We start from the raw sequence: 26729 nt of genomic DNA on the forward strand, positions 1-26729 counted from the left end.
ATAAAAGGACTTTACAGATATAATTAGGTTACTAATCAGCTCACTTTAAGATAGGGAGATTACTTAGTGGGCCCAATGTAATCACTTGAGCCCTTAAAAGCGGAAGAGGAAGGCAGAGAGATTCCAAGGAGAAATATGTAGAGGTCCACGTGCTAGGACCACAGAGAGGCCTCTAGTAGCTGACGGTCCAGCTGACAGCCAGCAATAAACAGGAACCTCAGTCCTACAACTGCAAGGAACTGAGTTCTGCCAACAATCTTGGTGAGCTTGGAGGTGAATTCTTTTCCAAGCTTATCAACCAGAGCCCAGCCAGCCAATACTTTGATTTCTGCCTTGTAAAATCCAGAGCATTACTAGAAAACTAGTAACAGCCAACTTGGACTTCTTACTTATAGAAGGGTGAGATAATAAATGTGTGTTGTTTTAAGCTGCTAAATTTGTGGTAATTTGTTATGGCAGCGATAGAAAAATGTAACTTATCTCCCCACTTTGAGTCTTGCCCTTTTTGATCTAATCTCCCAACTGCTGCTAGAGCTAAAAAATACAATGTATTTTTACATTTAGAATACTGCTGTATTCTAAAAAATACAAATCTGATTAATCTGCTACTTGTTAACACAAGTTATATCCTTAATATATTATCTATATATAATTTTGTAAATAACATTGTGCGTCTGACTTTGGTTTTATGAATTGATTTTTGCTTTTAAATCTGATCAGTCACCTTTCTCAGTTGGTACTTTAAGTGGTCATCCATGTCCAATGGAGAAGAAATAATAGGGCATATGTAGAAATAGCTAGAAATTCAGTTATGAAGAGAATTATGATCATGTGAGAAAGAGAAGGTCAACAAAGACTGGTTACAAAAATGAGAAAGATTGAGAGGACTGGAAGTATTGGGTAGGCATTGTGCTTTTTGATGTGTGTGTGTGTGTGTGCGCGCGCGCACGCGCACTTATGTGTAAGTATGTGTGTGTGTGTGTATATATATAAAAATATGTAACACATATATTTTAAACGTATTTTTATAGAAAATGGCACATGCCCATGGGAAAAAAAAAAAATCAACCGTTACAGAAGAGTTCAGGCCAAGAGTCCAAAACTGGCAACTTATGGATAAATTCAATTAGTCAAAGGGCTTTACTGTACTCATATAGTATTAATTTACTGTACTCATACAGCATTTTAAATTTACTCATTTTGAGACAGGGTCTTGCTCTATCACCCAGGCTGGAGTGCAGTGGCATGATCACAGCTCATTGCAGCCTTGACCTCCTGGGCTCAGGTGATCCTCCTGTCTCAGCCTCCCGAATAGCTGACACTGCAGGCGTGAGCCACCATACCTGGCTATTTTTCGGGTTTTTGTGGAAATAGAGTCTCGCTATGTTAACCAGTCTGGTCTCGAGCTCTTGGCCTCAAGTGATCTTTCCACCTTGGCTTTCCAAAGTGCTAGGATTACAGGTGCGAGCCACCATGGCTAGCCAGTATTTTTTTATTTTACTAATTTAATTTTTGTTTTATTTTATTTTATTTCTGAGACAGGGTCTCATTCTGTCTCCCAGGCTGAAGCGCGGTGGTGCAATCATGGGTCACTGCAGCCTCGACCTCCAGGGGATCAGGTGATCCTCCCGTCTCAGTCTCCAAAGTAGCTAGGACTACAGGCATGCACCATCATGCCTGGCTAATTTATCTGTTTTTCGTAGAGATGGGGTTTTGCCATGTTGCCCAGGCTGGTCTTGAACTCTGGACTCAAGCAATCTGTCCTCCTTGGCCTCCCAAAGTGCTGGAATTACAGGCATGAGCCACCATGCCCAGCCCAATATTTTATTTTTAAATCTGAATTTGAATGACTTCAGATGGGTTCCAAATCTGCCTGTTTGACATAGTCTCAGCCCATATCTCATCCTTTTCTAGTTTTATAACTGACCTCATTCATTCATTTGTGATTCTTGTTTTGTTTTTAGTCAAATGAGTTCGTAATCCTGGCATAAAATATAAAGTCCCTACTACCTCCACAAATCCTCAAGTTTTATGCCCTAGAGCGAGATTTCTCAACAGTGGTAATATAGACATTTTGAAATGGATAATTCTGTTTTGGGGGGTGCAATCCTGTTCACTGTAGGATTCTCAGCACCATCCTGGGTCTCTACCTACTAGATACTCCCTAGTCACATCCCTTACTTGAGACAATTTAAAATGTCTCCAGACACTACCACCCTAGGGGACCAAATTGCTCCCAGTTGAAAACCACTGTCCAAGAGAAAGCCGTGATAAGAATTTCTAAGGTATCCTTCTAGACAATTTCTATGTCAGTAAGAGCAAGTTGTGCAAATAGTAAAGTTTGTGTCTCCATCCTTTTTTTTTTTTTTACAATTTATATCTACCCTTAACAATTTATCATAAGTATTATTCCTTGTTCTTACAAACAAATAAATGTGCTATATGCCATACTTTGAAACAGTGGAAAAGATTTTCACTATATGGAACGATCATAATTTATTTAATCAACCATGTTATGGAACTATCATAATTTATTTAATCAACCATGTTCTCGGTCCCTTGCTCCCCCCGCCATCCCCTGGATTTTTTTTCACCTGTGTGCATGGCAAAAACTAGAGAAAGGAAACCTCTTTGACAAACTGATGAAATACAAGGATGAAGAGAGATTACCGGTGTATGGAGGCAGCAAGAGTTAAAGGGCTTTCTCTGCCAATGCTGCCGTTTGCTTTGTTGCTTCGCAATTTCTTTGTTTTGTTTTGTTTGAGACAGGGTCTCACTCTGTTGCCCAGGCTAGAGTGCAGTGGTACAATCTCAGTTCACTGCAGCCTCAACCTCCCAGGCTCAAGTGATCCTCCCACCTCAGCCTCCCGAGTAGCTAGAACTATAGGAGTGTGCCACCTGGCTAATTTTTATTTTTTTATAGAGACAGGGTCTCCCTATGTTTCCTAGGCTGATCACTGAACTCTTGGGCTCATGCAATCTACTCACCCTGACCTCCCAAAGTGTTGGGATTACAGGCATGAGCCATGGCACCTAGCCTGCAAGCTCTTTCAAAAGCAATGACTGGGCTACAAAACAGCAGACCACTTTTCCTGATAATCCTTGCTTCATGCTAAGAAAAGAGTTTACAAAGAACGGGGATTTGAGATCACACATGGGGAGACTTGAGTGGGATAAAGATGATTGTGATGGCAAGGAAGGAAATCAAATGTACAGAGAATAGAAAGGAACCTGTAATGATAAGGGCAAAACAGTCATAAATATCTGATAGTCAACCTTTCCTTTTATTTCATTTCTAATCAGGGACCTGATTATAGTTATCTTCCATTACTTGCGTGGTGATGCATTCAAATAGAACCAGCTCCCTTGCTGTACAGCATCATACTCCCCCACAGCAGGGCCAAGCAGATGGGGTCCAGAGGCATGCTCTGATGTCCTAAGAGTAAAATGTATTCCTGTTGCTAGTAAGTGTCCCAGGCTTGGCAGGTCATAGGTTGCACCATCCTGTGACTCTGGTCTTTTTGTTGATGAATGGGACTCATGGAGAGTAAGATCTGGACAACCTGATCTCTTTTAGCAGATTTTATCAAATTCACTAAACATATAATTATGTTGTTACGAAATAATATGGCTGTGATTTTATGCATAATTTTCTCATAACTCATCAGGATTTCATTAATAGTTCCAAAAGATGCCTCAGACCCTCCTGTAGAAAGAACCATGAAAAGTAATATAATACAAATTTTTAAAAAAAAGACAACTCATACCTTTTGGTGCAATTTTGTTTGGTTTGTTGCTTTGTGATCTCTTCCAAAGCAAGAATTGGGCTACAGAATAGCTGTCCACTTTTCCTGATTATCCTTTGCTTCATGGCAGTTAGACTACTCCATTCTCGAACAAATCTCAAAATCTGGCAGAAAATGAGATAATAAAAAGAGTTAACAGCTCACAGTCATCTTCCTTTGAAAGTGAGCCTATTTACAACATCAGAAAACTGCTATTTTGTTATGTCCCCCAAATAGGCTTTTGAGTTCCACAACCTAATGCTTTCTTCAATTTGATGCAGTTTTCATATCTTTATTGTGAACTACCTACAGCATTCTCAAGAGATACTTTTTTTTTCTTTTTGATAGGGTCTTGCTCTGTTGCCCAGGCTGGAGTGCAGTGGCATGATCACGGCTCACTGCAGCCTTGACCTCCAGCAGTCCTCCTGCTGCCTTAGTTTCCTAAGAAGCTGGGACTACAGGCACATGCCACCACACCTGGCTAGTTTATCTATTTTCTGTAGAGACAGGGTCTCACTATGTTGCCCAGGCTGCTCGTAAACTCCTGGGCCCAAGTGATCCTCCTACCTCAGCCTCCTAAAGTGTTGGCATTACAGGCGTGAGCAATCACACCCAACCAAGAGATCTTTTTCAGTCCAAAGCTTCTCTAAAGGCATGTTTCAGGACATGCAGTGTATGCCCTTAACACACATAGATCAACAGTGATAATATGCTCATTGAGACCAAAAAAGGTCTGGAAGTACCTATTCCAGCTGAGGTCAAGGCAAAACTAGGTGACAGAATGATAGTGTAACATCTGAGAATTGCTTCGTAAATGATGCCTAAGTTTTCACAGGAAAAAAAAAATCAATAAATCGGGGACATTTTTAGTAGGGTTACCAGTCAAGCATACATAACCGGCTATTTTTTGGGCCTCTGAGAATCAGGATTAGATGATTCCAAATAAATAGCTTACTGTTCCCTTTTCATTTAAAACAGGTATAGCTGACCTACGGGCAATGCTTCATTTCCACTCAAATGGTAAAATAAAAAATCACCATTTTCTTGTAAAAATGGCACACAGCATGCTGGGTTAGCCCCTGCGCATGATGACCCTTCTTGGCAGTGAAGGAAAATCAGCCATAGATGAGTGTTAAGACCTCCCTGGCAGGAACTTGGCCTGGAGCTGTATGCTGGTGCTTCTGCTAATGAATCAAGAATCATCCAATAAGGTATTATCTCTGCTCTTGAAATTTGTCATTGTTAGAACTTAACCTTAGTAGAAAAAATGTGATTCTAGCAGATACAAATATCACAGTTGCTAATCCTGTGAATGAGAAATTAAATAATGTGAGAACGATTCTATCCACAGAAACAGCAACTGTAGGTGTGATCATTTGCCAAGGAAACAGATTTCACATATATTCTTGGCACCAGGTAATTAATAGGCACCACCTAGACTGAAGAAAATGCAACCAGTGATTTGACTCTATAACATGCCACAAAGTGCTTTTTAAAACTTAAACTCAAAATGATCATTAAAATGATTAAAACAAGTTTATTTAAAGTAAATAAAGCCATTTTATTTAAAACTATTCTTACCAGTGAGCGATTTTGTTTCAGCTGAAAGCTTGCTGGTAAATCTTCCCAAAGGTCTAATTTTATATCCAAAGGAATGAAATTGCAGCTCATCTGTTTTCCACCCTGATGATAGATTAGGAAGACACTAACAATCCATTTTTGTATAGGCACTAGCAACTATTTTAAATGAAAATAATTATATTATGATGCAATATGCCTAGTCTCCTAAAAGAAAAACTGAGGTGACACATTCTAGACAAGGGTCCACCAAAATGGTTCCTCTGGAGAAACTGTGAGCCAAGAAGGGGAGGCAGGCTCTCTACCACACTGGGTGCTTCCACTGCCCATGCCTACCCCAAGGTTACTGCCTTCAGTCTGGAATGCTTTGTTTACTGCTGTGTCATACTCTTTTCTATTGACTAATCTTGGAAATATGTATCAAAACAATAAAATTATACACTGCAAATTAATATAGAAGAATATTATATCCTTGAAGTTAACAGTAGCACAACCATTCCCAAATTTGCAAATAAACTTCTTTATACTCACTGACAACATAAGTATCACGTCAAAGAAGGCTATCAAGGAATAGTCTGAATAACCTTCACCAAATGATAAGCCTGTCCATTGTTACAGGAACAAGGAAGTAAAGAGAAGGCAGAAAGATCAATTCTAGAGAAATTACTTAAAAATTTGCTCCCCCAGAGCAATGTCACAGTATCAGTCAATGAGGACTGTCTGCCAATAGTACCACCTGGAGAGTAAGTGGAACTGCATTTAGGTCCCAACCATCGGTGCACAACATCCTGAAATCTTTTTTTTCCCTTTTTTTTTTGAGACAAGGTATCACTCTGTCACCCAGGCTGGAGTGCAAGAGCGTGATCTCGGCTCACTGCAGCCTCAACCTCCTGGGCCCATGTGATCCTCCCACCTCAGCCTCCCAAGTAGCTGGAATTACAGGCACAAATTCCCCCACACCTGACTAATTTTTTATATTTTTTGTAGAGACAAGGTTTCACCATGTTGCCCAGGCTGCTGGGTTCATGTGATCCGACCACCTTGAACTCCTGGGCTCAAGTGATTCTTCCACCTCAGCCTTCTAAAGTGCTAGGATTACAGGCAAGAGCCACCATGCCCAGCCTCTGAAATCTTAAGGGTACAAAGTAACCACATACAGCGGTGCAGTAGAGGTATTTCCTTTATAAAGGGGAAGAATCTCTCATACGAAAATCTACTTTATCAATAGTTGAACTCATATTCTCTCAGTTAAAAAAAAAGTTACAGCTCCCACAATTACTTTGGAGAAAAACATACAAAAAGTACGCACTGATTAAAAATTTTGAGGCCGGGCGCAGTGGCTCACGCCTGTAATCCCAGCACTTTGGGAGGCCAAGGCAGGAGGATCACGAGGTCAGGAGTACAAAATGAGCCTGACCAACATGGTGAAACCCTGTCTCTACTAAAAATACAAAAATTAGCTGGGTGTGGTGGCGCGTGCCTGTAATCCCAGCTACTCTGGAGGCTGAGGCAGGAGAACTGCTTGAACCTCGGAGGCAGAGGTTGCAGTGAGTCGAGATCCTGCCACTGCATTCCAGCCTGGGCAGCAGAGAGAGACTCCATCTCAAAAAAAAAAAAAAAAAAAAAAAAATTGGTATGTAATTCTAAACCCTGATACAGACTTGGGATTCTGGCTGAAATGAACAGTTCTAATACGACATAGGACGCTAAATGTTTGTTACTACTCTTCCTTTAAAGGGGTATCCTTTTAGGCAGTGAACTAGCAATTATTTTATTTCTATTTTTTTAGACAGAGTCTCGCTCTGTTGCCCAGGCTGGAGTGCAGTGGCACGATCTTGGCTCACGGCAACCTGTACCTCCCGGGTTCAAGTGATTCTCCTGCCTCAGCCTCCCAAGTAGCTGGGATTACGGGTGCCTGCCATCACGCCCGGCTGATGTTTGTATTTTTAGTAGAGTCGGGGTTTCACCATATTGGTCAGGCTGGTCGCAAATTCCTGACCTCAGGTGATCCGCCTGCCTCGGCCTCCCAAAGTGTTGGGATTACACGTATGAGCCACTATGCCCAGCCTTGCTTCAGCTCTTTTAAGGTGAAAAGGAAAGCTTTCATTTCAGCTCTACTCTGGTTGTGAAAAGATATGTCAACAATTCATCTGCTCAGTGTCATGTGTTTGGAAAATTATTTGGGTGATAACATTTTATGGTAAAGAGACATGTAAGTATTTAGAACAGTCATAAAACTATATTTGATATCATTAACAGAAATGTCAAGAAGAAGCAGGCTACTAGGCTGGCGGCAGAGCCTGAATACGGGTCAGCGAGGTGGTTGCTGTGGTTTGGTTTGGCAGCAGGTGCATTATACCCTCTACCAGGAGCCTGCAGTTCTCTCTCTGCACCCCAACAGGGATACAACACTGATCAGGTAATCCAAGAGGCAGAGCTTTCAATGTATAGAGTTAAAAAAGATTAAAGAATTTAAGGGCTTCTGGATTTCTGTGGTATGCTCTGCCTGGTGTCTGTCCTTTGGTTTTGTCTACCTTGAAGCCCCTCTTGGGACCATTTCTCTGTCTCTCTCATGTGATGGTCTGAGAAAGAAGCATGGCCTAAAGCTCTCCCAACATGGGGGATGAGGGTGGCTCAGGCACTTAAACCTGCCCCAAGATGAATAAAGGAGTCACTGGTGCTCCCCATAGCCTGGTTCACCATGTCAGAGGCTCCAGATAGTAGATCAGGCTCCACACCTGTAAGAGGAGCGTTGATTACTGCCTGGCTTGGTTCTTGGTGTCTCTCTCTCAGTTATTGTCCTATGCTAGAGGCTGCTTGGGGATTCTGGTATTCATGATCCTAGCCCTCTCCTCCTAAGAGAAGATTATTACATGGTACACTGTCTATCTATATCTATATTTGGTTTAGTAGAAAACTTGTAATGGAAAGTTTGGTCATCTCCAACATATTATCTTTTAAACATCGATATAATGGACCATGAGTTTTAAAAGTTTTAAATACTATCTTATTATACTTATAAAGATCAGAAATTTAAAACTTTAGGCCGGGCGCGGTGGCTCACATTTGTAATCCCAGCACTTTGGGAGGCCGAGGCAGGCGGATCACGAGGTCGGGAGTTCAAGACCAGCCTGGACAACACAGTGGAACCCTGTCTCTACTAAAAATAGAAAAATTAGCTGGCTGTGGTGGTAGGCGATGCAATCCCAGCTACTCGGGAGGCTGAGGCAGGAGAATCACTTGAACCTGGGAGGCGGAGGTTACAGTGAACTGAGATTGTGCCACTGCATTCCAGCCTGGGTGACAGAGCTAGACTCCGTCTCAAAAAAAAAAAAAAAAAAAAGAAATTTAAAATTTTAGACCAAATAAAAGTATTCATAATCTATCCAGGCCATAGATTCCCACACGGTTCCTGTGATCCTTTCAGAAAGTCGTGTTTTCATACTAATAGTAAGATACTGTTTGCCTTTTCCACTCTCATTCTTTCACAAATGTATGGTGACTTTTTCCAGTAGCTACATGAAATGCTGTCTCAACAAACTGAACACAGAGACAGATATCGGAATCCCACTGTTTTCCATTAAGACTTTAGAGAAAATTGCTAAACATGTAAAACAATGACAATCTTCTCACTAAATATTTTTTTGACTTGGAAAATATAATTATTTTAAATAAAAAAAGTTATTTATATAAATATATAATGGGTTTATTTATCTTAAAATATGCATTTCCTCACTTAAAAATAATTGTTGGCCAAGCATGGTGGCTCACGCCTGTAATCCTAGCACCTTTAGGAGGCTGAGGTGGCAGACTGTTTGAACCCAGGAGTTTGAGACCAGTCTGGGCAACACAGCAAGACACTCTGTCTCAAAAAAAAAAAAAAAAAAAAAAAAGACCTTCTCTCTCTAAAAAAAAACCAACCAAACAAAAAAACGGCCAGGTGTGGTGGCTCACACCCGTAGTCCCAGCACTTTGGGAGGCTGATGTGGGATCACAAGGTCAGGAGTTCGAGACCAGCCCAGCCAATATGGTGAAATCTCATCTCTACTAAAAATACAAAAATTAGCCAGGTGTGGTGGCAGGTGCCTGTAGTCTCAGCTACCTGGAGGCTGAGGCAGGAGAATCATTTGAACCCAGGAGGTGGAGGTTGCAGTGAGCCGAGATGGTGCCACTGCACTCCAGCCTGGGCAACAGAGCGAGGAAAAAAAAAGAAATAGAAAAATGTAATTGTTAATTATTCACATTTACGTGAATAAATGATTTTTTTTTTTTTTTTTTTGAGGTGGAGTCTTGCTCTGTCGCCCGGGCTGGAGTGCAGTGGCCGGATCTCAGCTCACTGCAAGCTCCGCCTCCCAGATTTACGCCATTCTCCTGCCTCAGCCTCCCGAGTAGCTGGGACTACAGGGGCCCGCCACCTCGCCTGGCTAGTTTTTGTATTTTTAGTAAAGACGAGGTTTCACCGTGTTAGCCAGGATGGTCTCGATCTCCTGACCTCGTGATCCGCCCGTCTCGGCCTCCCAAAGTGCTGGGATTACAGGCTTGAGTCACCGCGCCCGGCCCTACATGAATAAATGAAAAAAAAAATTTTTTTTTTGAGACAGAATGTCACTTTGTCGCCCAGGCTGGAGTGCAGTGGCACGATCTTGGCTCACTGCAACCTGTACCTCCTAGGTTTACACGATTCTCCTGCCTCAGCCTCCCGAGTAGCTGGGATCAAAGGCACTCGCTACCACACCCAGCTAATTTTCGTATTTTTAGTAGAGAGGAGGTTTTGCCATGTTGGCCAGGCTGATCTCAAACTCCTGACCTCAGGTAATCCACCTACCTCGGCCTCTCCAAGTGCTGGGATTGCAGGCGTGAGCCACCACGCTCGACCATAAATGAATATTTTTGAGAAGCTCCATTTTAATTTCAAATATAGTAGACATCAATAGATATAACCTATATAAACAAAAGCTCTTTGGGGTTCTCAATACATTTTAGGAGTGCAAAGAGGTCCTGAGTCTAAACAGTTTGGGTTACTACTAAGCTAGCCTATGGCAGGAATCAGCAATCATCTGACAAAAGCTTCCTAGCATTTACTCAACATGAATGGGCAGGTCTAGGCTTCTGTAAAGATGCTGCTGCTCCTGCTGCTGCAAGTGATCAGTGCAGGATTAACATTTATGGAGAGTTCATGTAGGCCAGGCACTGTCCTAAGCGCTTTACAGGACTCAGCTCATTTTATCTTTGCAACAAATCCTGTCTGCATTTTATTTTTTATTATTTTAACAATTTTTAATTTTTAAGGGTACAGAGTAGGTTTATATATTTATGGGATGCATGAGATAATTTGATACTGGCATACAATGTGTAATAATCACGTCAGTGTAAATGGGGTATACCACATTTTACAGTTGAGGAAATTGAAGCACAGAGCAGTTGAGTAATGTGAGCAAGATTACATACTAACAGATTTGAACTGAGGCAGTCTGGCCCTGAAGTCTATGTTCTTAAAGACTGTGTGGTTTTACCTCTCATTGTCTTTAGATTTAACACAGAAATTTGAGAATTAGTTTTAAGGAGGAAAATAACTAGATGCTTATCTCACTGTTAATAAAATTAAGTATCTCCACTGAAAAGTGAAAAAAGGAAGTCTTTTTTATGTTTCAAGTTACAGACTCTGCATGACGCTTACCTTAGTATAGATGTGAATCCGGTCAGTATTCCTACTTGCACAAAACATTAAGGTGTCATACACTGGCAAAGTGTCTGAATTCTTCAACTGTTCTATTAAAGAAGACAAAAGAGAACCTGAAGACTTATCTACTCTCTATCTAAAATAGTTTATTTTAATCATGTGTAGGTTAGAATGATGAAATAGCTATACCAAAAATATCAATATATTTAACAAAAAGTAATTGTCTAGCCTTGAAATAAAACTACCACAGTAGGCCATTGAAGAGCATATCGGCTTATATGGTAACCAATTGTTTTACATTTTTGCTAATGACCTAACAAGAAACAAACAGATTCAGAATTAGCTGAAAAAATACAAGTTAGGTAGGCATAAGGAAGAATTTCCACCAATAAGAGCTGTTATTGGTCTTGAAGTTTAGACTAATCTATTCCTTTTGCTAGGGTAGGTTTGAGACTGAATAAGCACCATTTTGATTATTAGCAGCAACATCGCTATGTTGAGGGCCACTTAAATGCCTGATTCCCTGTAGCTTGGTGCCTGACATTCACAAAAGAAGATAAGTAGACAAGCTTCTTTTCTGATAATCTCTTCTTATTTAGCCCTTTCTCAGTCCTACTGTCCAATATATTTTGCAGGAGATACAGGATTATCAATGCAGGTCTAAATAATAATTAGAATTAACATTTAGTGAGCACACACAATGTGCGAGGCACTGTTGTAGGTACATACAGTAATACCTTTCAGAAATAAATAGTGCATTTTACATAGGAAGAAACTGAGGCACGCTAACTTACCTAAGGTCACATGCCTAGTAAGAGGACATAAAACCTGCAAGCTGACTCCAGAGCCTGTGCTCTTACCTTCTCTCAGTGATCTTTTAAAGTACTTTCCCAGATCTAGAAGTCTATGATTTGTTTGCCATTCTACTTGGCAATGTCATCATACTATTATTTTTCTAATCAAGGCACTGACCACTTTACAAACCTGATTTATGAATTATTCCCTTATTTTGTAAATTCAAAAATGTACTTTAACATCTCTGAAACTGGCATGTCTTACAGTCAATAACAACAATGGCATTTTACAATCATTGCTGGCCATGTGGCAGTTGTAAACAGTTGTTTTTGTCTTAGTATGTATAAGCTGAGTCATAGCTGTAATACTATTGTCACTTCTACACTACACATGAGGTATATGCATTGTTGTTACTACATGTATTGACTTTATTACCTTTAAAATGTCTTTAAATTTTTTCACTATGATTTGGTATTGAAATGAAAAGTTATCATATATACCATAAAACTTGGATACAGACCAGGAAAGCATAAACTTGATATTAAAGGAGCAAACGTGTATCACTGGAGGAATAATCAAAATATCTTATTTTCTTGTAAAGGAATAATGGAGTGCTTCATGGTACCAAAGGAAACGAGAGCTCTGCCAATAGAGGAAGATGTCTTACATTTGGTTACTGAGATGTTCAAAAGGGTTGCCCATTACATTCCAAAGAAAGCAACTGACAGAAGGAGAAATTGCCAAATCCCTCAGAACAAATGAAAGAAATGTCAAAGCAACAGAGGATGATGTGGCCTGGTCTGGGCTAACATTAAGGTATTGTGTCATAGCTTAATTGGCAGTTTTCTTTGAAGAACTATGCATTAATGCTTAAAGATCAGAAGCCATTCTTTGATAAAAATAACTGTAACAATTCCAAATCAGCTGATATTAATTCTTGATAGCTATCAGCTACATTAGGGAACATATTTATCTTTTCAGTGTTGCCATGAAGTGTAAATTAATGATTTGAGACTATAGATGATGCACCTATGGTCATTCTTCCAAACTCCCGGAATTCTAGAGAGAACAAAACTACAGTTCTAGAGTAGTACGTACTACTCTGGTTCTAAAAGAGCATATGTAGGTAGAATAAGCATTTAACATAGTGTGCTTCCTTTGTTTTCTGTTTGTTTTTCATTGAAATTCATGTTAGTGGAAAGACGTGAAGCATACCTCTTATGTGGAATTCTCAGCCCAATGATCTGAAAAGTCAAAAAAGGGAAACAGGAAGAGGTAAGGGGTAAATGCTGGCATTGTCTGGAGTGAATGAGGCCAAAGCAAATTTCACTGGCAGAACAGAACTTCAAAGTGATTTCTAAAAAGTATTTGTAAGTAGAAGCTAACATGTTTTCATCAAGAGATCAATGTACAACTAACAAGCCAATATTTCCCTGCCATAGATGAAGAGATCCATAGCCCAGTTGATGACAATTGCCAGGTGTTGGTTCCTAGTCTGCTATTTAGTTCACTGAGCCATATGCTGTCCCATAACCAGAGTTCCATCAGCACTTGAGAGTTTCTCACAGTGAAATCAAGAAAACTAGAGACACCAAAGAGTATAACTCACCTGAGTCTATACTGTCTACTTAAAAGCTGTTAAAATGAACAGACCTAAACAGATCCATTCCAAGACATTCTTTGGGAAGACCTTGAGGAATCAGAAGGAAGGCTGAGAGAAGAAGAAAGGAGGATGCCTTGAGCTCAGAAATTCTTAAATGAACATTTTAAAGCTATGAGTCAGACTCTAAATTATATTAGTGTTTAATAGCAACTAACTTAGAAGAAAAACTTCAACAGTCTCATTCTAACTATTGGGTTTGTTTTAATAAGAATGTCAACCTGTATGTTACTATGGTCACTAAACGAGTAACAAGGAAAATAACCCAAAAGTACTCAGTCTCTTGCCAGCTGGCCCATAAATCATAGTGAAGTATGACATACAGGCTGGTATTTGCTAACCATCACGGCTATAAATAATGAATGGAATCAACCAAAAAGTAAATAAATCCGAAACACTGTATGGTTGGCTCCAAATGCAGTCATGATTCATATAGTCTTGACATCATGTTCCCTAAAAACATTTTCTTTAAAATACTTTTTTAAAAATATGCTAATTAAGTGTAACCATTTACAACAATTTTTGTGTAAAGGATTAATGATATGCTAAGTGTTAATTATCTGTCAGTCTTACTGTTTTGTCCAAAGCACCTCCCAAATATCAAAACAACACCCTTAGTGTGTGAATGAGCTAGGCTTGGTTGAGGCTGGGCAACAGGCCTGGTGGCAGCACACGTAGCTATTTATCGGTTTTGCTCTATGTGTAATGTCTGAATGCCAACAGACATACTCAGCTCTTCCAGCCATCTGGTGTTTAAGTATGTGGTTACAAATGGTTGGTATTTTTAATACAAAAGAGAGTAAAAGGAACCTGGAACAAGGTAGTAATTACTAATCTAATACCAGTATTATGTGTGAAAGTATATGGTTATTACTTGGATGCTAGAAATGGAAACAAGACTTACCATTACCTCGCTGGGATGTAAGTCCATCTTCTTTCTCAATTTTTGATGTCTCTTCCTTGCTGTCAGCCAACTGGTCAGGTTCTGACTGTGCAAGGGCTTGTTTTTCACAGTCTGAGATAGTTTGAACCTTTTTGGAGGTATCTTTCTGAGAATCATCCTTCTCGTTTTTATCCTGGATATGGTTTAGGCTATCTATTTGCATAACTATTAAAATAAAAATTATTACAAAAATGTAATAATTTACATTTAAAAGTAAAGTAAAACGAATGTAACAGCTAGGTCTTATAGAAAGAAAGAAAGTGAATAATGTTTATTCATATGTTCAACACATTTATCAGGAGCCTACTATATGCCCAGTACTATTCTAGATGCTGAAGAGTCAGCAGGAACAGGACAGAGAAATCCCTGCATTCTAGATGCCACTCTAAATGGCAGAGAATGACAATAAAATAAACAAATAGGGAAATAGTACATTTTCAGATAAAGACACAACTAAGGTTTGTTTTTTTTTTTTGTAGGAAGGTTTTGGAGAGCACTCCTATAGCAAAAGTCATGAGGACCAAGCTCTGAGAGGAGTCCCATTTGAGCTGAGAGCTGTTCATGGATCTAGGAAGCTTGGACTTGGGCCTATATTCTTGGTCTAAATATTCTAAATGTAACTAGAAGCCATTAAAGAGTTTTAGGCAAAGGAATAAAGGATCACTTTGGCTGCTGTGCACTGAAGATCAGATTAATATGGAGACCATTGAGGTCTGGGAGAAAGATGGTGGCTTTAGAGTAGGATGGTAGCAATAAAGATAAAGTGGTTGGAATCAAGATTTATTTGGAGGTTACCTGATGGGTTGAGTGTGGGAGGTGAAAAAGAGATCAAAGATACAGCCCAGGTTTTTAGCATGATGTAGTAAAGAACAGGGAGGAGAAGATTTGGTATTAGATGTGGCAGGGGTAGAAATATAAATCTAATAATTATATTTTTATATATAGTAATATCACTGTTACTTAGACTATGTATTTCTCTCTAATCAGACTTTCATATTCATAAAAGGTAGTTTTTATTTTTTTAAGTTGCTTGAGAGATTCCTTATTAAATCCCAGGTCTAGAAATTTTCATTGTTGCTCTCGGTATAGCAAAGGAAAAATCAGAACTATAAAACCCATATTAAATTATGACTTTGTTGCTAAATCATTCAACTTATACATTTAATGTGAACTGACATTATTTCATAGTCACAATAGCACTTATTTTTATTGCCTGTAGCAGTTGGGAATTGCATGGAATCATGCTAATTGTGACAGAGATATTACATGGAATAAGCATGTGATTCCAATTTAGTTCACAGACAACAGGTGCCCACATACAAATATAACCACCACCCAGATGGCAGACTTGTCAATTTTGGTAGAAGCACCCAAAGTGAAAGAGGGAAGACTCAGCTCCTCCCTACATTTTCCTTCAAATCAAAATTAAGACAGAGAGAAGAGCAAGGTAGGAGGAAGGAACTGCAATATCAGAATTTATATCTTAGCTGAGTCTTTGTCAATGCCAATATTTTGAAGAATTAATGTATGATGCAAAATTAGATGTGTACAATTATTACAAATGATAAAATAAAATGTATACTTCCAGTTTCCAAAACTGTCAGCTTGGCATTTTTATTACTATAAAAATGCTCTATAGAACTGGAAACAAGAATACGAATGTATGACAACCATGGGTATTAATAATCATTTCAGAAACTAAACATCAGAAAATGGTATCCCATGCTATAAAAACATACTTTCTATAAAAAAAAATATGTTTTAAAAAAGAATAAACTCAAAAAAGCCAGACATCAAATTGGTTCACAAATGAAGATTGATCCATAGAGCAATTTTGATGCTTTGACAAGCAAAAACCATGGCACAATGTATACTGACTAGGCAAAGAAGCTACATTACATTATTTTGCTATTTAAACATAAAAATAATCCACAATTTCCTTAAAAACAAGTATTAGCTACAGAGGAGAGAAAATAGTAGGTCTATGGGTATAAGGCATATTTGCTACCATAGCAACAGAGCTTCTATTCCTGCCCACTGAATTCATATCCTGCTGACATTAATCAGAAATGTCCATTTGTGCCAAATTAATGCCATATCACAGACGTTTGGGGATATACATTCTTGACAGAACCGGGAGCTTTTCACATTCCACAAGGGATAAATTCAGTCTTCACTATATGAAGCTCTTATTCCAATTTAAAAGCTAAAGTTGTGCTGAGTCACACTATCTGTGGATAACAGCAGTCTCTAAAAGCACAGGTTATCTGAAGACACCACTAACAGCCCTTACCTCCATGGTCACCTTCTATATACTCACCAGCACTGCCTTGAGGATTCTCACACATTTCACAATAAGGTAACATTGAATTATTGATATATGTGCAGAAACTACACTGCCAGCCCTCTACAGGAAAGGCTGGGGTGGTTGACTGGGCCTTGGCCTCCTGGACACTTTCCATGAGTGGAGTTCTGATTTGCCTGGACTGGGATGGTGTCTCTTCCGAGGGACTACAGTGGTCATCCGAGGTGGCCAATTTCAATCTTTTAGTTTCAGTTTCAACACCACTTTCATAATCGATGGTATCTCCTGCAGCTGTTTTTGTAGGGTCTGATGACACTACAGTATTTTCCTCCTGGAATCTCTTTGATTCATCACAGGAGGTCATCAACTGTCTTTTTTTAGGTTGTGGTAAAAAAAATGATCGAATATCATGCTGTTTTTCTTTTTCGAACTAGGAAAAGCAAACAGTAGTTATCAAAGTAAGAAGCAATCTAATATGTTCTTCTTACATAAAAGAGCTTAACAAAATATTTTAATTAACCATATTGCCTTATCCTTTAAATACCTTTTGGAAATGAATTCATTATGCTCTGACTCTTCATATATACATACATATATATATATATGTAAAACATATCCATGTACTTCCTGTGTCTTTTTTCTTAGCACTTATTTTGTGCCAAGCATTTTACATATATTAACTCATTTAATCCTCATGTCAGCTCTGTGAGGTCAATACTATTATTATTATCACATTTTGAAGGAGGAAACTGCAGCTTTAGAGAGGTAAGATAACTTGGTTAGAGCGGTTATATAATAAAAATATACTTAATACATTACCCTAAATGTATGTCAGGGGAAAAAAGGCAATTGTGTATTCAAACATTTCAGGACAATCAAGGACCTAAAAAAATGCTTTCACACCCAAACTATAAACACAATGTTCATACATAATGTTATTCATATGAAAATGTTTTCTTGACAAAGAAGCATCTTGACCAGGAAGCTGTTAATTAGGCTGGGTGCGGTGGCTCATGCCCATAATCCTAGTACTTTGGGAGGCTGAGATGGCAGGATTGCCTGAGCCCAGGAGTTCAAGACCAGCTTGGGCAACATGGTGAAACCCTGTTGCTACAAAAAAAAAAAAAAAAAGAAGAAAAAAGAAAAAAACCCAAACAAACCCCAAAACAAAAATTAGCCAGCAGCGGTGGCGTGCACCTGTAGTCCCAGCTACTTGGGGAGCTGAGGTGGGAAGATTGCTGGAGCCTGAGAGGTTGAGGCTACAGTGAACTGTGACTGTGCCACTGCACTTCAGCTGAGGCAAGAGAGTGAGACCCTGGGAAAAAACGAAAAGAAAACAAAACAACAACAACAAAAAACCTGTTAATTAGGACAGTTTCTTTAGTAGACACATTTTAATAATAACCTTGTTTTCAAGAAATTTTTTTTTTTTTAAGAACAGCTATACCATTGCATGTTTTTCATCTTTTCAATGTGTGAATCTCAGTTTCCTAGTTACAGAAAGTAGGAGACCTGTCTCCATGGTTTATTAGCTACAGTGAGGGTAAATTAAAGGATTTAGTTTTAGAGATGGAGTTGGGAGCCATGTTAGAAACATGCTGTGGCCGAATATATTTTCAATGATGGTCACACCAATTCTTATGTCATTTCACATGCTCTTCTTACAATGTGACACTGACATGCCTCCATTGAGAGGTGGGATCTATGTTCTTCTTCCTTGAACCTGAGTAGACCTTTGTAACTGTCTCACCCAACAGAATGCAGTTAAAATAATGCTGTGTGACTTTTTTTTTTTTTTTTTTTTTTTTTTTTTTTCAGGCAGAGTTTTTCGCTCTTGTTGCCCAGGCTGGAGTACAATGGTGCAATCTTGGCTCACTGCAACCTCCGTCTCCCAGGTTCAAGCAATTCTCCTGCCTCAGCCTCCCAAAAGTAGCTGAGATTACAGGCGTTCACCACTACGCCCAGCTAATTTTTGTATTTTTAGTAGAGACGGGGTTTCATCATGTTGGCCCTGGTCTTGAATTCCTGACCTGAGGTGATTCACCCGCCCTGGGCCCCCAAAGTGCTGGCATTATAGGCGTGAGCCACCATGCCCAGCCGATGCTGTGTGACTTCTGAGGCTAGGTCATTGAAGGTAATATGGCTTCAACTTGGCTGGCCTTCTGTCACTCCCTTTCTTTCTCTCCTGGGACACTTGCCTTGGGAACCTAGACACCATTGGTGTGAGGAAACCCAGGCCACGTGGAGAAATCCTGCAGTGTTCCAGTTGACAGCCCCAGAAAAGCTCCCAGGTGACAGCACCAACTGCCAGACACATGAGTGAACAAGCCTTCAGAGAAGGTATCAGCCCCTAGCATGGGTGTCTTCCAGCAAAGGCCACAGTCATCATGGAGGAGACATGTCATCCCTGTTGTACCCTGGTTGAATCCTGCACCCATAGAAACTATAAGAAATAATACATGGCTATTGTTGTCTTAAAACATTAAGTTTTGGAGCAATTTGTTATGCAGTAATAGATAACTAAGATCCTGTAGATAATGATAGCAAAATACCATATATTGTAAATGATATTTTACAAAGTGAATATTATCTGTACTTCTTAGTGGTACTGTATGAGAAAGAATTAGAAAATTCATAAAAACAGAAAGATTAGTGGTTACCAGAGGCTGGAGGGGAAGGGAAAATGGAGAGTGATTGCTAAATAATTATAGGCTCTCTGAGGTAATGGAAAATTTCTGGAAATACTGGTGGTGGGTGCACAACACTGTGAATGTAATGCCACTAACTGTACACTTAAAAATGGTTAAAATGGCAAATTTTATGTTACCACAGTATAAAAATTCAAAAAAAAAAAAAAAAAAAAAAAAAAGGAAGCGAAAAAATAAGGAAGGAAAATTTAGGCTGTTCCCTTATTTGTAAAATTAAAACATGTTATCATAGGGAAAAAAACTCTTCCCTACCCCACTACTCCAAATAATGTAGAACTCTTATTTTGCATGGCTAATTTATACATTCTCAAATACTATAAAAAGTTATCTAATTAGTTGTGAAATATACAGAATTCAGATAAATATAAAGAATGAAATCATTAACCACGAGACATGATTTTTAAAACAATGCATAAGGGAAATTAAAGAAAGGGTCGGCCAGACGTAGTGGCTCATGCTTGTAATCCCTGCACTTTGGGAAGCTGAGGCAGGCAGATCACGAGGTCAGGAGTTCGAGACCAGCCTGGCCAACATGATGAAACCCTGTCTCTACTAATAATACAAAAATTAGCTGGGTGTGGTGGCATGCACCGGTAGTCCCAGATACATGGGAGACTGAGGCAGAAGAATTGCTTGAACCTGGGAGGTGGAGGTTGCATAAGCCAACACCGCACCACTGCACTCCAGCCTGGGTGACACAGCGAGACTCCATGTCAAAAAAAAAAAGGGTGGAGGAAAGCAGAGAGATTAACAGACTGATGAAGTTGGTGTTTTAAAAAAAAGGTAACAGGCTGAGTGCAGTGGCTCATGCCTGTAGTCCAGTACATTGGGAAGCCAAGACAGGAGGATTGTTTGATGCAAGGAGTTCAAGACCAGCCTTGACAACATAGCAAGATCCTGTCTCTACAAACAACAGAAAAATTAGCCAGGTGTGGTGGTGTGCGCCTGTAGTCCTAGCTACTTAGGAGGCTGAGCAAGGAGGATTGCTTGAGTCCAGGAGTCCCAGTCTGGGCAACATGGCAAGATCCTGTCTCTTAAAAACAAAAAAGGTAACAAAGAAACAAAAATAATTAAACATTTAAAGAAAATATTCTATTCTATACAATAAAACTGCAAAGAGAGCTTGCAGAATTTTGAAAATACTAGCAAATGTTCAGCAAACATGAACAAATTCTATCAGCTATTTCTAGTTAAACCATACTGTATATCCAAGAGAGGTAAACTTTCTGTCCTTGCCTATCTAGAAATGAGCTGATTTTGTCCTCATCCTTATTCAGTAGTTTTGCTGGGCATATGATTCTCCTTGAATCCTTCCTTTCTGAGACAGGGTCTTGCTCTGTCACCCAGGTTGGGGTGCAGTGGTGCAATTACAGCTCACTGGAGTCTTGACCTCCTGGATTCAAGTGATCCTCCTGCCTCAGCCTCCCAACTAGCTGGGACTGCAGGAGCATGCCACCATGCCTGGTTAATTTTTGTATTTTTTGTAGAGGCTGAGTTTCAACACGTTGCCCAGGCTAGTCTTGAACTGCTGAGCTCAAGTAATCCACCTGTCTTGGCCTCCCAAAGTGGTGTAATTACAGGCGTGAGCCACCATTTAAATCCTTAAAGGCACTGTTCTGTTTCTTCCAACATCTGTTGATGCTGAAGATGTTGTTTCTTGGTAGGCTGCACATTTTTGCTTTCTTTTAGGGCTCTTCAGGAACTTTTATTTTTGGTGTTTTAAAATTTCACAGTGATCTACCTCTATATAATCTATATTTATGTGCCTTTAAAAATTCTGCTCAGCACCGAAGATACCTTATTTTGAATACTACTATCTTTAGCTCTTGAAAATTTTTATTATTCTTTGATAGTTCCTTTCTCTTAATTTTCTCTTTTCTCTTTTCCTGGCATTCCTATTAGTAGAATGTTAGACTTATACACTTATGTCTTGTCTTTTACTGTATTTTCCTTCTTTTTGTCTTTTTACCCTGTAAACTCTTAGTTTTCCTCCACTTATCTTTCAACCCTTATTATTTTAGTTTGGCAGTCATATTTTTACCATCTAAAAGTTCCTTGTTATTCTCTATTTTTTTTAACCATATTCTCATTTTATTTTTATGGGCAATATAATCTCAAATCTGAAACTACTACTTAAGAGTTTTTTTAAAAATTATCTTCAGGATCAATCTGTGTATTAGTTTACTTTTGCTTACCTTTTTCATGCTATAGATTTTCTCTTCAAATGTCTAATGACCCTTGATTGTCCCTTCCTTGAGGGATGAATGGGGGGGAGGGTTTCCTGAGAACTCAGGACACATGGGGCTATCAGCAAGATCTGATGGGAAGTGCTGATTGAACATGAGGGGTGAGGAAGATACAGGGGCCTAGAGTAATCCTCAGACTCCTAGATTTTTGACTTATAACATGGTAGGGATGATATTTTCAGTTACTGTAATAGAAAATACAGAAAGATAAATAGGTTCATTAGAAGACCAAAAAACAAGAGATAAGGAAACAAGTTCACTTTTAGAAATGTATGAGAACTAGTGGTACTGGGGTAGAGGATTCCAGGAAGCAGGTTTGGAGTCCATAAGAGAGTCAACTGAGGCCAGGCATGGTGGCTCATGCCTGTAATCCCAGCACTTTGGGAGGGTGAGGTGGGCGAATCACTTGAGGTCAGGAGTTCCAGACCAGCCTAGCCAACATGGTGAAACTCCAGCTCTACAAAAAATACAAAAAGTAGCTGCGCATGGTGCACACGCCTGTAATTCCAGCTTCTTGGGAGGTTGAGGCATGATAATCACTTGAACCTGGGAAGCAGAGGTTGCAGTGAGCCAAGTTGTGCCACTGAACTCCAGCCTGGGTGACAGAGCGAGACTCTGTCTCCAAAAAAAAAAAAAAAGAGAGAGAGAGAATTGGATTTAGGTATCGGAGAACAATCATGGACATGCAGGTGGATAAAATCATAAAAGTGGATGTCATGCCACATACAGGGAGTTCAATAAAGAAAAGGTAAAAAGGACAGAAAACAAGGGAACAAAATTAATGGTCGAATGAGTAAAAGATATCCAGAAGAAAACTCAAAGCAAAAAATCAGAAGGGTGATGGCTTTAGTGTGTGTTTTGGTTTCCCATTCATTATAGTCGATGCTCAATAGGTACTTTCTTTTTTAATTTTTTTTTTTTTTTTTTTTAAAGAGATGGGGTCTTAGTGTTACCCAGATGGGGCTCAAACTCCTAGGGCACAAGCAATCCTCCTGCCTCAGCATCCTAAGTAGCTGGGACCTACAGGCGTACCACTGCACCTGGCTTTCAGTAGGTACTTCCTTTTTTTTTTTTTTTTTTGACAATCTTGCTCTGTCGCCCAGGCTGGAGTGCAGTAGTGTGATCTGTGATCTCAGCTCACTGCAAGCTCTGCCTCCTGGGTTCACGCCATTCTCCTGCCTTAGCCTCCCGAGTAGCTAGGACTACAGGCGCCCGCCACCATGCCCGGCTAATTTTTTGTATTTTTAGTAGAGACAGGTTTTACCGTGTTAGCCAGGATGGTCTCCATCTCCTGACCTCATGATCCGCCCACCTCGGCCTCCCAAAGTGCTCAGCAGGTACTTTCTTTCAATCAGATTAACTTGTGTCCTTCCGTCCTGGGAAGTTTTCTTAAATTATTTTTTTCTTCCTCTATCTTATCTTTCTAGACCTCCTATTAAGAAAAAAGTTTCTGAACAGATTATTTAATTTTCTTCACTTTTTCTACATCTTTGTTCTACTTCTGGGTAATTTCTTCATTATCCTTCTTTCTTTCCTTATTAATAATTTCTGGTATTAAAGTTTTAAGCTCTAAGAGCTTGTTGTATTCTCTGATTTTTCCTTTTACTTCTTCTTGTTTCATAAGCACAATATTTTTACTTCTCTGTGGCTACTGATGGTAGTTTTTTTGTTCTGTTTTTACATTTTCTTCAGCTCATTACATTGTCTCTATTGCTTTTGTGTCTCATTCTTGGCTTGGATGTTTGTTTTGGTTTCTGTTTTTCACATGAGAGGTTATCCTCAATGCCTGGTGGCCTTTTGTTATCAACTAATATTTAATAAGATGCTAAAATGCCATCAGGAGTTCCACAAGGGAGACTTCACTGTAGAGTCATTACCGACTCTTTTATGATCTCCTTCAGTCTCCACAAGTTTTTGCTTGGTCTAGTCAGTTTCTCCACAGACTCCACAGACAACACAATGTTAGCTACCACCCACGGAGCTGGTCAGAGAAAGGTGCTAAAGAGACCAGGTGCGGTGTCTCTCGCCTGTAATCCCAGCACTTTGGGAGGCCAAGGTGGGTGGATCACGAGGTCAGGATTTCAAGATCAGCCTGGCCAAGATGGTGAAACCCCGTCTCTACTAAAAATACAAAAATTAGCTGTGCATGGTGTCGGGTGCCTGTAATCCCAGCTACTCGGGAGGCTGAGGCAGGGAAACCAGCAGGCAGAGGTTGCAGCGAGCCGAGATTGCACCACTGCACTCCAGCCTGGGCGACAGAGTGAGACTCTGTCTAAAAAACAAACAAACAAACAAACAAAAACCATTAATTAAGGAATCTTTCTTAATCTGCTTGTTTTCAATTTAATGCCTTAACCATAACCTCAACCACCTCTCTTCCTATACTTAAAAAAATTTTTTTCTCTCTGAAGCAGGGTCTCACTTTGTCACCAAGGCTGGAGTACAGTAGTGTGATCACAGCTCACTGCAGCCTTAGCCTTCCGGGCTCAAGAGATCCTCTTGCCTCAGCCTCCTGAGTAGCTGCGACTATAGGTGCATGTTGCCATGCCTGGTTAACTTTTGTTGTTGTTGTTTAGACAAGGGTCTCCCTATGTTGCCTGGGCTGGTCTTGAACTCCTGGGCCGGGCTCAAGCGATCCTTCTGCCTTAGCCTCCCGAAGTGCTGGAATTGAAAGCATGAGCCACCATGCCCGGCCTTAAATTTTTTTTTTTTAAGAAGAGCAAATAAAACAAACTGATGTCAGGATAGCTATATATATAAAATATATTAATAGTCCACTGCCATCTATACTGAATAATGTTTAAAAAATACTTGAATCTTTTGTCCTATTCTATATATTAAAGACTCTGTTTCTTTAATGACTTATATCTCCATTTCCCCACCAAAAAAAAAAAAAAAAAAAAAAAAACAATTGCAACATTTGTTAAAACAAATGTTTTAACAAAACAACAAAACAGAACAAAGAAGGCTGAGTGTGGTGACTCATGCCTGTAATCCCAGCACTTTGGGAGGCCAAGGCAGGCAGATCACTTGATCTGGTCAACCAGATCAAACCAGCCTGGACAACATGTCAAAACCCCATCTCTACTAAAAACACAAAAATTAGCCAGGTGTGAGGGCTCACACCTGTAATCTCAGCACACTGAGAGGCCAAGGTGGCCAGATCACTTGAGGTCAGGAGTTCGAAACCAGCCTGGCCAAGACAGTGAAACGTGGTCTCTACTAAAAATACAAAAAAATTAGTGATGCATGGTGGTGGGTGCTTGTAATCCCAGCTACTTGGGAGGCTGAGGCACGAGAATCACTTGACTCTAGGAAGTGGAGGTTACAATGAGCTGAGATTGCGCCATTGCCCTCCAGCCTAGATGGCAGAGCATACTCCATCTCAAAAATAAACAAACAAGCAAGCAAAACAACTAAAGAAACCTCCCCCACCACCGGCCGGGCACGGTGGCTCAAGCCTGTAATCCCAGCACTTTGGGAGGCCAAGACGGGCGGATCACGAGGTCAGGAGATCGAGACCATCCTGGCTAACACGGTGAAACCCCGTCTCTACTAAAAAAATACAAAAAACTAGCCGGGCGAGGTGGCGGCGCCTGTAGTCCCAGCTACTCGGGAGGCTGAGGCAGGAGAATGGCGTGAATCCGGGAGGCGGAGCTTGCAGTGAGCTGAGATCCAGCCACTGCACTCCAGCCTGGGCGACAGAGCGAGACTCCGTCTAAAAAAAAAAAAAAAAAAAAGAAACCTCCCCTGCAAAAAAAGAATTCTCAGGGCCTTCAAATACCAGCTTTACAGTTAATCTTCTTAACTAAGCTATTTAATTAAGCTATTTTAAAAATAACTTATTTTACTATTTAAGCAATGACTTATTTTGGGAAAATAGCATTTGAGAATTCTCATTATGTGCTGAAGGCAGGTTGAGAGGTAAGGTTAGCAGTGACTGACAGTATGAGAAATTGATGCATACTTCTGCCTTTATGGTAGTTTATGAACAGTGCATGGGAGTAATCAGTATAGCTGATGTTCTAAAACAGAACATTCCACTTGGGTAATAAAATTGAGGCTTTAGTACATAAAATCCAGAAAACAAGGGAAAGGGTAGAAAGGAAATCATTTTAATAATATTGTGAACCAAAAGATACTCTTAAGAATACAATGTTAGCAAAAGGAGAGGACAAGATTAGCTATGGCTAATGTTATGATGGCTAAACTGAACAATGATGAATGCTGTCACAGTATGTAAACCTTACATGTTAGGGTCCTGGCCACAGGGCTGCCATAAGTTGGAAGGCCTAAAAGGAGTAAGGATTTCCTACTAGGTAATCAGTGAGAAACCTGATCCATGTCATCAATTGTGCTTTCTGATCGTAGCCTCTGGGCAATCAGCAGGAAGTTGGTTGATGAGGTCTCTGACATTTAGCAGCTATGACTAATAGAAAAACAAGTGAGAAAATCTCTTTGATATATTCTAAAGATAATTATACCTGCTGGATGGAAACAAAGAGGGGCTCCTGGTTTACTGAAAATGATTTTTTGTTTTGTGTTTTTGAGACAGAATCTCACTCTGTTGCCCAGGCTGGAGTGAAATGGCACAATCTTGGCTCACTGCAATCTCCGCCTCCCTGGTTTAAGTGATTCTTGTGCCTCAGTCTCCTGAGTAGCTGGGACTACAAGCATGTGCCACCATGCCTGGCTAATTTTTTGTTTTTGTTTTTTTTTTTTTTTTGAGACGGAGTCTCGCTCTGTTGCCCAGGCTGGGGTGCAGTGGCCGGATCTCAGCTCACTGCAAGCTCCGCCTCCCGGATTCACGCCATTCTCCTGCCTCAGCCTCTCTAGTAGCTGGGACTACAGGCGCCCGCCACCTCGCCCGGCTATATTTTTGTATTTTTTTAGTAGAGACGGGGTTTCACCGTGTTAGCCAGGATGGTCTCGATCTCCTGACCTCGCGATACGCTGGTCTCGGCCTCCCAAAGTGCTGGGATTACAGGCTTGAGCCACCGCGCCCGGCCTTTTTTTTTTTTTTTTTTTG

At 40.0% G+C, this 26729-nt stretch overlaps 1 protein-coding gene across 2 annotated transcripts in view; it reads right to left on the minus strand.

Annotated features, from left to right (window-relative positions):
• ZRANB3 (zinc finger RANBP2-type containing 3) overlaps positions 1-26729 on the minus strand; it is a 319153-nt gene that overhangs the window by 16170 nt on the left and 276254 nt on the right. For both annotated transcript variants that reach the window (XM_023193763.1, XM_023193764.1), the window contains 5 exons: positions 16762-17176; positions 14403-14606; positions 11041-11132; positions 5367-5468; positions 3768-3910 (listed from right to left, as the gene is read on the minus strand). In XM_023193763.1, the coding sequence (XP_023049531.1) occupies positions 3768-3910; positions 5367-5468; positions 11041-11132; positions 14403-14606; positions 16762-17176 (956 nt within the window). The remainder of the gene's footprint in view (positions 1-3767; positions 3911-5366; positions 5469-11040; positions 11133-14402; positions 14607-16761; positions 17177-26729) is intronic.

This window comes from Piliocolobus tephrosceles, chromosome 11 (genome assembly GCF_002776525.5).
Source record: "Piliocolobus tephrosceles isolate RC106 chromosome 11, ASM277652v3, whole genome shotgun sequence".
NCBI classification, from domain to species: Eukaryota; Metazoa; Chordata; class Mammalia; order Primates; family Cercopithecidae; genus Piliocolobus; species Piliocolobus tephrosceles.